At 30.7% G+C, this 14893-nt stretch overlaps 4 protein-coding genes across 4 annotated transcripts; 2 read left to right on the top strand and 2 right to left on the bottom strand.

Moving 5' to 3' along the window:
• Positions 1-985: 985 nt before the first annotated feature.
• Positions 986-7210, top strand: HELRODRAFT_103503 (hypothetical protein). Its single transcript, XM_009030231.1, has 8 exons — positions 986-1155; positions 1703-1908; positions 2081-2226; positions 2657-2876; positions 4219-4327; positions 5225-5393; positions 5590-5695; positions 6762-7210. Exons 1-8 carry the CDS (start codon positions 1011-1013, stop codon positions 6828-6830), a joined length of 1170 nt encoding a protein of 389 aa, XP_009028479.1. The 5' UTR covers positions 986-1010; the 3' UTR covers positions 6831-7210.
• Positions 7211-8538: 1328 nt separating this feature from the next.
• HELRODRAFT_146050 (hypothetical protein) lies at positions 8539-8911 on the top strand (the record flags this gene model as incomplete). The annotated part of the gene is made up of 2 exons (XM_009030230.1): positions 8539-8667; positions 8831-8911. Coding segments are annotated over 2 exons (210 nt in total), but the record flags the coding sequence as incomplete, so codon positions are not given.
• A 1066-nt stretch (positions 8912-9977) lies between these two features.
• HELRODRAFT_157880 (hypothetical protein) lies at positions 9978-11365 on the bottom strand (the record flags this gene model as incomplete). The annotated part of the gene is made up of 5 exons (XM_009030229.1): positions 9978-10021; positions 10247-10323; positions 10625-10739; positions 10883-10994; positions 11270-11365. 5 exons carry the CDS (start codon positions 11363-11365, stop codon positions 9978-9980), a joined length of 444 nt encoding a protein of 147 aa, XP_009028477.1.
• Positions 11366-11824: 459 nt separating this feature from the next.
• On the bottom strand, positions 11825-14119 carry HELRODRAFT_88759 (hypothetical protein; the record flags this gene model as incomplete). The annotated part of the gene is made up of 1 exon (XM_009030188.1): positions 11825-14119. One exon carries the CDS (start codon positions 14117-14119, stop codon positions 11825-11827), a length of 2295 nt encoding a protein of 764 aa, XP_009028436.1.
• Between the last annotated feature and the right edge of the window lie 774 nt (positions 14120-14893).

The raw sequence follows: 14893 nt of genomic DNA, 5'->3' as shown, positions 1-14893 counted from the left end.
TATTATATTACCTGATTCTAAAACTCTTGATGTCTCTCATAAGTTTCGTAGTCTAGGTTTTATCTTTGATTCTACTATGTCTCTCTCTTCTCAGATTAATAGTGTTGCTAGAAGCTCTTACTTTCATCTACGTAGAATAAAAAAACTTTTGCCTTTTCTTAATGATCCTACTCTTCTCCTTCTTGTTACTTTGTTAGTCTTATCTAGGATTGATTATTGTAACTCGCTCTACTATGGTCTTCCTGACTATACTCTATCCTTTAAGTAAAGCTTTTAACTCTGCTGCTCGTCTAGTTGTTCGTGCCCCTTTCTTTTCTCATATATCTCCATATCTTGTTCTCTTGCACTGGCTACCTATAAAATATAGAATAGTTTTTAAAATTTGCACGTTCATGTATAAGTCTCAATCTAAATTATTTCCTAAGTATTTATCAGATATATTAATTGAACCTAAACGCCCCGGTTTACGATCGTCTTCTTCTTCTCGATTTTTCTTAACTCGTGTTAAACACTCTTTTGCCAAATCTGCTTTTGCTTTTTCTGGTCCTTTTCTCTGGAACTCTCTACCTACTTCTCTGACTACTTCTCCATCACTTGCGAAGTTCAGAGCGGATCTCAAGACCCATCTGTTTTCAAAATTCATTGAGGAGCGCTGTTGAACATCGCGGAAATAGCGCTTTATAAGCTAATTGATTGAATTGAAAAAAAAAATATAAAAAGAATACCTAGGTGCCCTCCATGGAATTATATAACTCAATGATACTCAATGAATTATATAATTCAATGATGCCCTCTTCCAGAAGAAGTAGAAACGAAATAAATGCGACTTATAAAAATATTATTTTATAATATTTTTAAATTTTAAAAATTTAATTCCAAATTAATTAAGTATATTTGTAAATTATTTTTATTTTTGTAGAAAAAATTACCCTAATTTGCAAAAATAATACTAAGATTCACTTTTCAATTGTGCTGTTTTGTGTTATAACACTATTTGAACAAAATAAAATATGCCGGTCGAGAATTTCGAAGAAGAGGGACTGGCCAAGAATCCAAATCTGGAGTTGGCCCAGTGGAAGTTTTTGCTACAGACGGACAATTACAAAAACAATTCAAAAATTAAAAATGATTTATTACAGGCCGTTAAAGATGGAAGTTAGAAAATTGCTTTGTCATATTTTTATATTTATATTTTAAAAAAATTTAAATTTAAAACTTATTTTTTTATTTCCATTCCTATTTCAATATAATTATGTCATTTCATTATGATTAATAAAAAAATAAATTGCTATTAAGTATTATTATTCATTTCATTTGCCTCAGCATAATAAAAAGTGTTTTAAATTTAAAAAAATACAAAAGGAATAAATCAATAATGAATAAAAACAATAAATGAGTATAATTTTAATAATTTAATTAAAATAAATTTATTTACTTGAAAATTTAAATTTATTCAATTACTGACCTTGAATAATAATTTAAAATTAAAATCTAACTATGAAAGCCGTTAAACTGCTTAGTGAAATTATTATAGAACTATATTCATATTGAAATTGAATAAACTCATTCGTCATTTTTTCTAGTCATCTAGTAAATTTATGGGGTTATACTTTAATTTCAGTTTAGTTTTTTTTTAAGTTTAACTGTAATTATTAGATTAAAATTTTAAATTACATTGAAATATGAAATTATTTTCTCAAAGACATGGCACCATTCTATGAAGAGCTTTGCGCTGATTTGCAGTGGAAGTTGGACACAAACCTACTGGAACACATGAAAAGTGAGAATGAAAAAAAGCTAAAAGAACTCGATGATTCATTGGAAGATGCAGAAAAAAATCAAGGAGAGATGGAAATCAGGGACATCATGCTTAAAAAAGCTGAATATTACAGTTCCATTGGCGCAAAGGTCGGCTTTTTTTGCTTTAAAAATAGTTTATTGGTTGTTGATTTAACTAAGCTTTGTGTACACTGATAATTTGTCAGTAAATTTTAAATTGTCAAATTTTAATAAAAACATTGAAAAATAGCAAATGAAAAATTATGTTTTATATTGAGTTTTTTCAAAATTTTTGCATAAGGAATTGGCATTGAGTCAGTTTAGGAAAGTTGGAGAGAAGACATTGACACTGGGTTATAGATTGGACATGGAATTCCACCAGATCAGGATTGGTCTCTTCTACATGGATCATGATTTGATCAAAAGAAGTTTTGAAAAAGCTCAAAGGTCATTGTCCAATTTTGCATGATTTTTTTCTAGTTTTTATTATTTTGAAACCAAGTGTTTACACTAAAGAATATTCTTAAAGAATTAAATGATGTTTGATGTATAAAAAAAGTGTATGTTGTCCCATCAGAATAAATTAATTGCAGCAGTTTCATTCCACCATGCATATTATGATAATATTTGTAGATGCTTTCTAAGGCATTCTGAAAAATAAAAAGACCTGAATTATGCAAATGCAACATTTTTAAGATTTTCTACACCTAATGCTAGTTTGGTGATATTTATAACTTGATTTGGTGATGATGTTGATAATGAGATCGTAAATCACATTAATAATATTTACATTAGTAATGTTCATCTTAATGAAACTGCTTATGATGTTGTTGTTGTTATTGTTGTTGATGATTGTACCCACCATTGAACTCTGCAGCCTCATCGACCAGGGTGGAGATTGGGACAGACGGAATCGTTTGAAAGTCTACAGAGGGACGTACTGCATGGCTGTTAGAGATTTCAAGATGGCTGCCAGTTTATTCTTAGATACAGTTGCTACCTTCACCTCTTATGAGTTGATGGACTACAAGACGTTTGTGACTTACACTGTTTTCTGCTGCATGATTGCACTGGCCAGGCCTCAGCAGAGGGAAAAGGTTTATATCATGAATAAATAGGAATGTCATCAAGTATCCATCATCTATATCTATTATAGATATATCTATTAATATATTTGCGTATTATTATTGATATGTTATCATAATTACTTTGTACATGTAAAAATATGTTTATTATTCTGTTTCAAATGTAAAGTTGGAATTAGCTTATACTTTTTTTTCTTCACTCAAATTTATTGTTTTTATTGATGACTTTTTATGACTGACCTTAACTTCTCTTCAATGGAATAATGAATAATTAGACCACGCCTAATTTATAAGTTGCAACAAACACACCTTGATAATGAATAGGTTACATTAAGTGTAAGTTACTGCTTCTTTTGTGGTTCAGACCAATGGTTGACAGTTCTTGACAAGTTGTCAGAAAAATTGAATGTAAATTAACAAAATTTGGGATCTTATTTTTGCCAGCAAAGGCAGCAAACTTGTCAGAATCATTTCAGAATTTGAATCATTTCAAATTGTGAATCACTTTAAAATGTTGATTTGCTTGCTGTTAGCCTGTTGCTGAAAAAACATACATCAGGGCAAAGAGTGATGACCAGTGTTTTTATAATGGCTAAATGCTGTCAGATAAGGATGTTTCTAAATGTTTTACAATTTGGTTGCAGGAATTGATCAAGAAGGTGGTGAACTTGATGTTGAGTTCTCTAGAAATCTTCTCCAACATCCCACCTCTCTATCTAAAGTTTTATTTTCCATCTAAATAGGAAACACATGCATTCAATATTCGTTAGCTACACCTCCAGGTGTAACTTCGAAAAGCATCCTCACTTGCTGCTTTTTTAAAGATCAATATCAGCACACCTGGAATTAATTGATAAAAAGTTCTTCCAGTTTCCTCCACATATCCGTGTGTAACCAGTTTTGGATGTCATTCAGTATGACAGAGTACCGCAGTCCCTTGGATCCTGGTTCTCCAATGAGCGTCAGTGTACATTGTCATCATATCGACCACAGCCTAAATAATGGACAAAAAAAAGATGCCCACAAGTAACAATAGTGAAATATGAACGTCGTCCCATTTATCATGATTAAAGATGCTTGCACATTATTTAAATTTAAAGTTTAAATCTGTATAATCAGAGAAAGAGTATTTTATTAAGCTGTGTTAAAGAGTCATTTAGATTGAATGCATCAAAATCTCACATATTTTATGAAATTTTTAAAACAAGATTGATGCAAAATTCACTCATTCAGTGATAAACTTTTGCTATCAACTTTTGTTGTGGAATGCATAATTAAGTGCTGTGAAACTGTGAAATTTATTAGCTAAGAATTCAAATCAGAATTAATTTATCAATCATGCATAAATATTCAGGTGATCAAAGGTTCAGAAATTCTCGAAGTCCTTCACAGCTTGCCTGACATTCAGAGGTACTTGTTCTCACTCTACAACTGCCAGTACAAGGAGTTCTTCAAATATCTCGGTTCATTTTTCAATGTTTTTCAAACTTTACAATTCAAAGCACTGCTCAAAATGCAATTATATTGTATTAGATATTTCATAAGTTTTATTAATGTGGCCATTTTTATTAATATGCAAAAAGGTGACATTTCACATTTAGACTGAGTAAAAAATTGTAATCCTTGTTATACACTGGTTTCATTATGTTTGCTATTTGATCAAACATTACATAATAATTGAAAACTGTTATTTTATGTTATTTTTTTGACTTTCCTCTTTTTACCCACTGATTTTGAGCATGTTTTCATAGTTCTGATTTGTAGAGTTAATTAATTAAATTATTTTTTTGTAAAGTTCACTGGATTAGTATCAGTGGAATTAGCTTCCTTGATATGCCAAATTTTTCCTTCCACTGTTGAATCATTTAATACATAAGAGTTGGGCTGTACATTTACAAATGGAAAGCCTAAATAATCCTTATATAACCTATTTTTCTTACATTAATCCAGCATCAAATTTTCAAAATTTTTTGTTAATTTTTCCTTCCGCATTTTCTAAAAACTTTTTTCCAGCTTCTGCTTCACCAGTTTTGTTTCTTAAAAAAATCTTTCCATCTTCTAATTAAGTAATTTTTAAGGTGGTGATTATGATTGGTTATCATGTTGTTGTTGTTTGACTTTTGAATTATTATCATTCGTATCGTTTTTGTTCTTCGCTAATTTTTGTTTAAAATAACAGTACTGCAAATGAATGAACCTTCAGCCAATAAATAATAATAATAATAATAATAATGAATGATTAAAACTCTGTCGTTAGCGTTTGAAATAATTTTATTATTTTCAGTACAACAATGGTTTATCATTCTTCTTTGGCGATTTCATTTTAATACGTTCAGAGTTGTTTGTTTTCTTTTTGATAGCTATAGTGGAGCAAATTCTGAAGCACGATCGCTACCTGGCGCCCCACTACAGTTTCTACGCCAGGGAGATGCGTATCATCGCGTACACTCAACTGCTTGAGTCCTACAGGAGTCTCACACTCGTCTACATGGCGAGATCATTTGGTGTCACTGTGGAATTCATTGATCAGTTAGCTCTTACTATCAATTATTTCGTTCTTCCAGTAGCGAGTTTATTTGAATTTGGTGGTTTTTTCGAATATTTAAAAAACGTACATCTATTTTATCAGTTGACAATATTTATTTGTTTAAAATTTATTGATGTTATTAAATTGTATACATTTTGAAATGTAGTATTATTCATTTTTTATTTCTATATATTCCAGAGAACTTTCGAGATTCATAGCTGCCGGCCGGCTGCATTGTAAGATTGATAAAGTGGGTGGAATTGTCGAAACTAACAGACCCGACAGCAAGAATTATCAATATCAGGTTTTGTACATTCTCTGCTCTCAAGAAATGTCGTTATTTTTTGTGAGCTTTTGTATTCAAAGAAGTTTGCCCCTACTAAATATTAAATAAAAATAATATTGAAAATAAATTTAGGAATAGTTTACTCAGTCGATTCAATTTTTTTTATAATGAGGCCCCATTTTTTTGATGTTCAATACCACTCTCTTTTGAATTGGACAGTGAGGTAGGTCTTGAGATTTGAACTGAACTTTGTAAAGGAGATAAAACGTTCCTGAAAAAAACGACTGTAAACAAACAGCAAAGGCAGACTTATGAAAAATACGTAATGGTTCAACAGCAATCCAGAAAAAGACTCGTGGAGATGGAATCCGTCAAATAAAATTTTTTAAATATTTTATCTTTAACAATTTTAAAAAAAAGTACCTTTATCTTTAAAAAAAAGAATTTCTAAACATCATGTTGTTTAGGGAAAGTTTTGAAATGCCTTTTCGCTACAAGAAAGAAATTCAGTTATTCATTCTCACTTGACTAAGGGGTGCGCATGTTTATTGTAATAGCGTGCCGCATGTTAGGAGCATCCTTTTGTAGGTGCTCGGTTGGTGAGGTTTTAACAGACTATAGCTGCTACATTTTTTAGAAATTTTTTTCTGTCCATTAACTTCTCAACTACATGATGTTTAACATGGAAATTTAAGTTGAGAGGTTAAGTCGGAAAAAGTATGTGACTTAAAACCTTCAAGCCTTATCGCTGCAAATTTATATATACCCATTTTTTTATAATTTTTTTTTTGTATATACCATAAGTTACTCGGACTTTTACATTGACCTTGTGTCTTTTGCGTCGTTGTATTCTATTTATAGCTCCTGTGGGTCACCCATCAATAATATTCATGTGCTGTTAAAAGTAACCTTTCGCTACTTTTACATATTACACTACTTTTACTTATAGTAAAGCTTCTATGCTAGTGGATTGAATACGATTAGAGCAATTCCAGTGCTAAAATTTCATATGTTTATGTTAGGTCAAAATTTTTGAATCTTTTTATTGTCTCGTATTTTAATTTTAATTTATTCTAATTTTCAGGAAACCATAAAAAAGGGCGACATATTGCTGAATAGGATTCAGAAACTGAGCCGCGTTATTAATATATAAAGTTCTTTACTCGCACTTAATTTTTAGTAGCTGTTCAATTGTTATAATTTAAATGGTAAACATCACGTTAAAAATAAATTTGTTGACTGATTTTTATTAAAATTCTTTGTTTAATCGTAAATAATAGTTTTTGGTTTAACAACTCGTGCTAGTTCTATGTGGCGTGATATTTAGTAATTTTATAACATTCGTTCGGGCCGTAAAATTACTTATTAATAGTCGTATAATTTTTATGACCAAATCTTTTTTTTATAATTTTTTTATTATATTAATATTTATAAATATGTATGTATGATGGTGACGAGTTCACGCTCCATATTTAATATTCGTTTAAGCCGCGAGATTGATAAATAAATATCGACGGGCTGATTGTTAATATTCAAGAAGGCAAGCTTATTGGACGTTCGATACACCAATGGTGGCATATGCAATTGTGTTGTTTGTACGTTGATTCGTTCGACTGTTTGATATCGAGGTGAGCACGAACCAGCCAATCATTCCTCCCACCAATTATTTTCAAGATGGCACGTTCTCTCTTCTAATCAAATTTTTCATCTTCTGTCTCAAATTATTTCATCTTCGTTCTCTTTATTCACATAAAACTCGTCGCCATCATTCGTTCGACGTGTAATATTTTCACAAAAACAAGATGTCCGTTGTTACGAAAGGTTTCGTTGATACGAGAATTTTAAAAGCTTTGTTTTTACTGATTTCCAGATTTCCGACAAGTTTTATCACGAATAAATTTAAAGTTAAATCATCACATTGACGATGGACCACCAGTTTGTCACGAACGGCAACGGTCAGATCATCCTGACCAATGGAACTCAGCTAACTGTTCAGGGAATGTCTGATCAAGTCGTCATTCAGCCCGGACAAACTATTCAGACCCAAAACGGACAGGTTATTTTCAATTCAGAACTAATTCTAGTTTGCTTAAGATTTTTATTTTTTAATAAATTTATAATTTTTGAATTAAGTAAAATATTTTATTCCATGCAAGTGCTTCTACATTTATTTTTTTATTCTGTGTGCTCTGTAGTAAATTATACATGAGTACATACTCGATAACACTATCTAGTATCTATACTATGCAATGAATCAAATTGTACACTGTGGTTATGCTGTACTTGTTATATAATTTAATATTAATTTAAATGTTTTGTTTTTTTGCAGCAAATAATCATCCAGCAACCTGCAGCTGCACCCCAACAAATAATTGGTGGCCAAATAGTTCAAACTCAGAATGGGCAGACGATAATATACCAGCCAATTCAACAAATTGAAACGCAACACCAACCGCAACAGATACAAACATTTCAACTTCAAAATCCTGGAGGTTGGCAGTTTGGCTTGTTGAATTGAATAAAGAAATTTGTTCTCATATTTTTCTTATAAACTAAACTTTTCAAAAAAGTAGGAGGGCAAATAATCCAGTTGCCGCTTGCACTTGCTAATCAGTTATTTCAGAATCAAGCAACAAGTCTGACTAGTGCACCCATCAGTTTACAGACAGGGACTAACAACTCTCCTCAAATGATTATGGTAATTTATTTGTGAAACTTCTAAACTATTTGATTCTATATGTTCAACTTATAAAATATTTTCATTTTATAAACAATATAACAAAAGTTGAAAATTTTTGGTTTAGATGGTTCCAAATGGTAATAATACGACTGGTCTTCCGCTCTTGAAATTAGAAACGCCAGAACCAGAAATACAAGATGATAAGGACCAGCCTCTCTATGTAAATGCCAAACAGTATAATCGAATCTTAAAACGGAGGCAAGCTCGAGCCAAACTAGAAGCCCTAGGAAAAATACCAAAAGAAAGAAAGGTTATTTAGTAGCTTTATTTTAGATTTTAATGAAAGTTGATATGGTGCTGTCTTTTCAAGTATTCACAAATGTTTTTAATGATTACTAAATTGATTAAAATTGATTAAATGCTTGTCATTTTTTTGTTCATTCATTGCCCTCAACCACTTTCGATTCAAACAGAAGTATTTACACGAGTCACGGCACAAACATGCCATGAATCGAGTTCGTGGAGAGGGTGGAAGATTCTTAAGACGAAAAGAAGATCAAAACCATGCAGATGAAGATGCAAACAACTCATCCAATGGCATGAAAGTAAAAAACGAAAAGAACGAATCAAAAAGTATCATAACCATGACTGATGCTGTAAGTTTATGACACTTTATGATTTTTGTTTAATGATAGAGAATCAATTAAGTATGAGATATTGCAAACATTCTATAAACTCAGTTTATTGACGTTGGGCAAGCATAATTCAATTGCCCAATAAATATTCAAACAGCAAGGGACGGTGCACAACTTTGCAGAAATGTTGGAGTCAGTCCAGAATGAGAATGGTGAACACATAGCTATGGTCGTACGAACAAACACCGGTCGCATCATAAATATAAAACCAGCCAAACACGCCAATCTTATAACCAGCTCCTAATATTTGTCTAAACTGTTATTTTTTCATGTACATAATTTTTGTTCTATTTATTTTGTTGTACGTTTATATAAATTTATAAAGAGGTCATTAATTAAGATGACCATAGTATGTTTTCGTTAACGTATAGATGTAATGCATGTGAATCAGCGTAGGTGCATGGTTGTATGAATCCGCATGTACAGAGTTGCATCTTACATTTTGTTTATTAGATTATTTTCATGAACACGAATTTTTAAAATTTGAAAGAATTGTTAGTAGGACTAAAATTAATTTGTTAAAAACCTTAATTCAAAAGGTTAAATTGATATTATTTTAATCTGTTCTGTGAAGAGCATGTGTTGTCTGCATATGATTTTTTATATTTTTGAGTTTGAACAAAGAGAACATGCAAAGTTAAGTTTGTCAATGTCCATGTGATCGTTAAGTTTCAATGCAAAAATGATTGAATCAGTCTGTAAGCAGAAGTAATAAATTTAGCTATAAATTCCAAACCAAATCTAACATTCAGCATTCAACAAAACCTATATATTTTAAAATGATAAACTATAAATTCATGATAAAACTAAAACCTATTAAACAAAAACAGTTGAATTAAAATGAATGCATGCTGGTGCATTTGTTGTGTTAGTGTCATTCGGGTTATATCATACATGAGAAATGTTATTGTTGGTACTGGTTCCTCTATTTGTCACCTTTCATTATTGCTAGGAACTCTTGGGCATCAACTATTTTTGGTGATGGATTAATAGTTAAAGCATTGTTAATTTAATGTCATCAATTGAATTAATGAAACTGACTATTAGTGGGGAAATGTGAAGTAAATAAATGGTGTTCTCTGCTCAAGAAGTGAGTGATTTTGAAAAAGTAATAAATTGTGATCATATGATCATCATGTTAATCGTAATTATTTTATTGATGAATAACTTTAACAATGATATACTGTTACATACTTTCACCATCCTGGTCGTGGTCAAACTCGCTGATCATGGATTTCAAGTCACTGTCGGAGATATTCTCACCTAACTCTCTGGAGATTGTTGTACATTTCAAGAGTTAGAACGATCATCATGCTTCGGTATACAATATCTCTATAGAATGGTAAACTGTAAATCAATTCATCAACGGACTAAGAAATCCTAATTTTTTATTGTTTAATTAAAATATTCATTAAGCTGCTTGCCTAAGATATCACATATTTCAGTAATCATTATTTTTTACTGAAAATCTGAAGTGCTGTTTTAATTTATTTTGCTGATCAATAGTTGCAATTGTAAAAATTATTGAAAAATATAAAAAATTATTAATTAATAACTATAAACAACGTGCACCTAGCTACTCGCTTAAGATTTTTGAAAGAGATCTTCCCAGAGTTGTCGTCATCAAATAATTTGAAAGCTTTCATTATTTCTTCATCTGGATCTCGTTTCAACATCAGTTCTGTCACTGGAAAAAAACAGAACCAATTCCATGATAGAAAATATTTTGAAAAAACTAACAAATATAAATGAAAAATGCATGCACATGCAAAATAATTGTACAATATTCTTTCTGCCAAAAAGGGAATAAAAACCAACAATGATGCCTACTTATATCATTGAAAACATCAAACGTTATGTCATCTGGGACAGTTTTATAGCTCTGTAATAACTCAGAAATGTCTTTCTTGCTCATGTCAAATCCCAATGCAATCATTGCAGTCTGTGCAAGCAACATAGAAATAATTTTAAAAACGTTAATTATTTATTTTAATTGAATGAATAAATTCCAAATTTTTCGAAAAAATAATTTAAATTTTACATCTTGACTTTTCCTTAAAACTTAAATTAAAAATTTACGATTTCTAATTTACATTACGATCACATTTCATTATTACAATTACACTGATTAGAAATCGTAAATTTTTAATTTAAAAAATAGAATAAAATAATAAAAAAGTAAGCAAAAAGTGTTTAATTTTTTTAAAACTAATTTACAGTGAACTCGTTGTAATCGATGACTCCATCCTTATCGACATCAAACAAGTCGAAAGCTTCATGAATCTGCTGCCTGTATTCTTCAGATAACGACATTTTTTTATTCACCGCTTAAACTTAAATTAACTTTTTTTTTCAAAACATTGAAGTAAAATTTATAACTAAAATTTGCTATCTTTGTTCAATTTATGGATATTTTTATTTTCTTAAATCTCCATTAATATATGGTGGATTTATAACATAATTGTCGTTCGTGCGCTGTTAGAGAAAGTTGTAGTGGTCCTCAAGACATTAACCTTTTTTCTTAGATATCGAATCCGCATCCTCCTCTCTCGTTCTGCTATCCCATAACTTTCGTTCAATTGGATCGTTTTTAAATTTTTTCTCGCATCTTCTCATAAGACGCAATCGAGAAACTATTGTTATTACAAACTTAATCAAAACATCAAAAGTAAAACTCATTTTCAAATTAAATAACATTACAGTAAGAGTAAATGGAATGTTACAAAATAAACAATTTCCAAATGTTCAAGTTTTATACATGAATATTTTTTTCTAAGGCTCTACTTTGTTGTTCATCAAAATGTTTATTTGATCAATAGACGGTGCAGCAATTAAAAACATATCTTCCTCAGTATAGTACTCTTTCAAAAATGTGCCAAACTCGTTGTAAACTTGTAGTATGTTAGATTTTATGGGCTTAAACAGAATATACTCTGTATCACTGTTTGACAAATAAAGCGACATTAACTTGAGAATATGAAGTCGATCTTGCTTTAAAATGCGATAAGCTGATGTAACAATACTTTTTACATTCTCAGGACTTGCAAATGGTTGAGTTTTTAATGACAATCCACCAGAAGATAATTTATTTTTTATAATTGATATCTTGTTCATGAACTCTTGAAGATTTCCTACCAACATGCTTGTTGCAATTTTTATAAAATCTTCACAAGACTTTTTGAGGTTGTCATCAACAACTTTTTTACAGTCAAAAAATGTTTCGTAAAATGATGGTGTGCCTTCAAAAAAAAACTGCAACAAAGCGTTATTATTATTGAACGCAAATAAATTTGACCTTGACTTTATAAGATCCACGGCAGCACCTTTTATCTTGCTGAAATCAATGGAAGTCTCTTTGACAACATTATCCAACTGAAATGGGATGATTTGTTCTCTGAGAATCAGTAAATGTTTAATGAAAAATAATTCTCCATCTAAATTGGACTTATTGGTTGAAATGGATTTTTTGGCAAATATCAGGGAATGGACACAACATGCAAGCACTTCCTGAGACAGTCCATGAAAAATTGATTTATCTACGGACCTATGTAATTTAGACAGTACCGTAAGGGACCTTTTGACTGTTGGGTACCACAAAGCATGATCCGCATATACAAATTGATTACTTGAAAATTTATCTTTATCTTCCACCACTTTTGAATTTTGTTCAGTTATTGCTTTAATCATGTCAAGCTTTTCAGGATAAGCCAAATCACCAGACGAAGGAACATAGTTTAGAATTTCATTTTTAATATAAATATTTGTTCGATAAACTAGCCTCTCTTGGACATCTTGCAGCATTTGTGAGCATATTTTTTTAAAAGACTTGAATTTATTTTGAGTGTGACCAGGATTGTCCACTAATTCATCCTGAAATATGCTGCAAATTTCTGTTAATGATTCCATGTGGATCACATGAATGATCAGTGGTCTGAGAGCATCATAGAGGAGCATGCACAAACTTTCGAGCATTTCATTGAGCAAGTCAGTATCGCAGCTGAAAAAGTCGTTGAAAAGGTTGTGCTCATCTTCACAGATGTGGACCAATAAAATACAACCACTGCGAATGAAATAGCACAAATCTTTTGAATGCTTCTCTGACATATCTTTAATTGCTGCAGATACACTTGGAATTAAGAGAGAAGATCTGACACTAATATAAAAATTAAGTACTTCATTCAACAGCACTAAATATTCAGCTCGGTCCCCTTTCCTGTTTTCGATCATTTCAATATAACCTTTTACTTTTGAAGCTTTCATTCGAAATTTACCATATAACAAAACAAATGCATTTTCTGAAATATTATCTTCCACATCCAATTTCATTACTTGATGAGTTACTGTTTCAAAAGTATTAAACACATAATTTTTCAATAACCTGAGGCAACAAACTAAATAGTTTTGAAATTTTTCTAAATAGGCTGTTGATTCTTTGAAGTGCTCATGTGCCTTCAAATAGTCAATGCATTCATCAATTCTGTACAAAGTTGATGAAAAATGCTCTGACTGAACATTGAAAGTTGGAGAGTTGATTTTTTGATGAACTGTTTCACACTCTTTAAAAACAACAAGCTGGTCATTTATTAGTTCAACAGCTTGTACACACTTGCTTTGTTCATCTAAAAGTATTTCACATGCTTCATGTAGTAAGTTGGTTTTGGTTGCAACTTTTATGAAGTCAGTTTTTAAAATTGTCAACATTTCAAGATTAGAATCAGCTTCTTCAAGAAATTTGTTACATTCAGCAATCCATTCTGACAATATGGTAGCATACTGCAATAGCTCTCCGAATTTCGATTTAACGAGTTCTTTTTCCAATTTTGCAAACTTTGTTAAAAAAGAAAAATTTTGTGAATTAGCTTCGAGTTTCGATGTATCAACATAAGCAGGGATTGCCAGATCATCAACAGGAAGTGTTTCTGGATAAATCTTGTTGGTACACAGTTGAGAACTCATATCAAAAACGCTATCTTTTTGTAGATTCGTCAACACGACTAGAGGATTGTCTTTATCTTCCCACAACAAAAGTTTTAAACGTACATCTTTATCCAAAGAAGACCCGAGCATCATTGAATTAAAAATTATCCTGATTTGTGTACACAATAAAAAATGAGCGAAAATGAAGCGACAAAAAACCAAGAAATCATAAAAATCTCCAAACCAATTAACCGATCTAATTTATGATTATTACTTATTATTAACTCTTACATTCGCCCATATATATTACAATACAAACAAAATTAAAATACAGGTTCGTCAACAAAAAATTAACTCAATAATGATGACAGGGATGATGATCATCATCGTTATTATCAAAACTAAATCTAAACGCATTGGATGGGACTGTGCCATTTTATACCATGTTTTATAACTAATCACACTAATCGCATTCTTCTCAATTTTAAACTTTACTCGGAAGCAAGAACGACATTAACGTCACTACATATTCACTCATTTATATATATATATATATATATATATATATATATATATATATATATATATATATGGATTCTCAATTTAATAGGATCCTAAACAGCTAAAATAGAAAAATTATGACGCAGGCACTTCCAGGTTGATGTTCACTGTTCGTGTTCAGGTCGAGTGATGGTCTTCAATAACTATGCATCATTCAATTTAATGCATTCAACTAATTAATCAATCTTTTATTTTTTTACCTTGGCTCAACTGATGTTAAATATTTTTTAATTCTAATTAATTTTTGTTTCGATACCCTTACGCTACATGAATGAAGAAAATTCAACAATGTGAATATATTAATACCTTCAATGAATGAATGAATGAATGAATGAATGAATGAATGAATGAATGAATGAATGA

Source organism: Helobdella robusta, assembly GCF_000326865.2.
Source record: "Helobdella robusta unplaced genomic scaffold HELROscaffold_66, whole genome shotgun sequence".
NCBI classification, from domain to species: Eukaryota; Metazoa; Annelida; class Clitellata; order Rhynchobdellida; family Glossiphoniidae; genus Helobdella; species Helobdella robusta.
This window is presented reverse-complemented; position numbering and strand designations above follow the sequence as displayed.

Coding starts and splice junctions, on each gene's coding strand:
- HELRODRAFT_103503 (XM_009030231.1), top strand. CDS start 1,011: ATGCCGGTCGAGAATTTCGAAGAAGAGGGACTGGCCAAGAATCCAAAT. Junction 1,156..1,702: donor ACAGGCCGTTAAAGATGGAA/GTTAGAAAATTG, acceptor ATTTTCTCAAAG/ACATGGCACCATTCTATGAA. Junction 5,394..5,589: donor ACTGTGGAATTCATTGATCA/GTTAGCTCTTAC, acceptor TATATATTCCAG/AGAACTTTCGAGATTCATAG.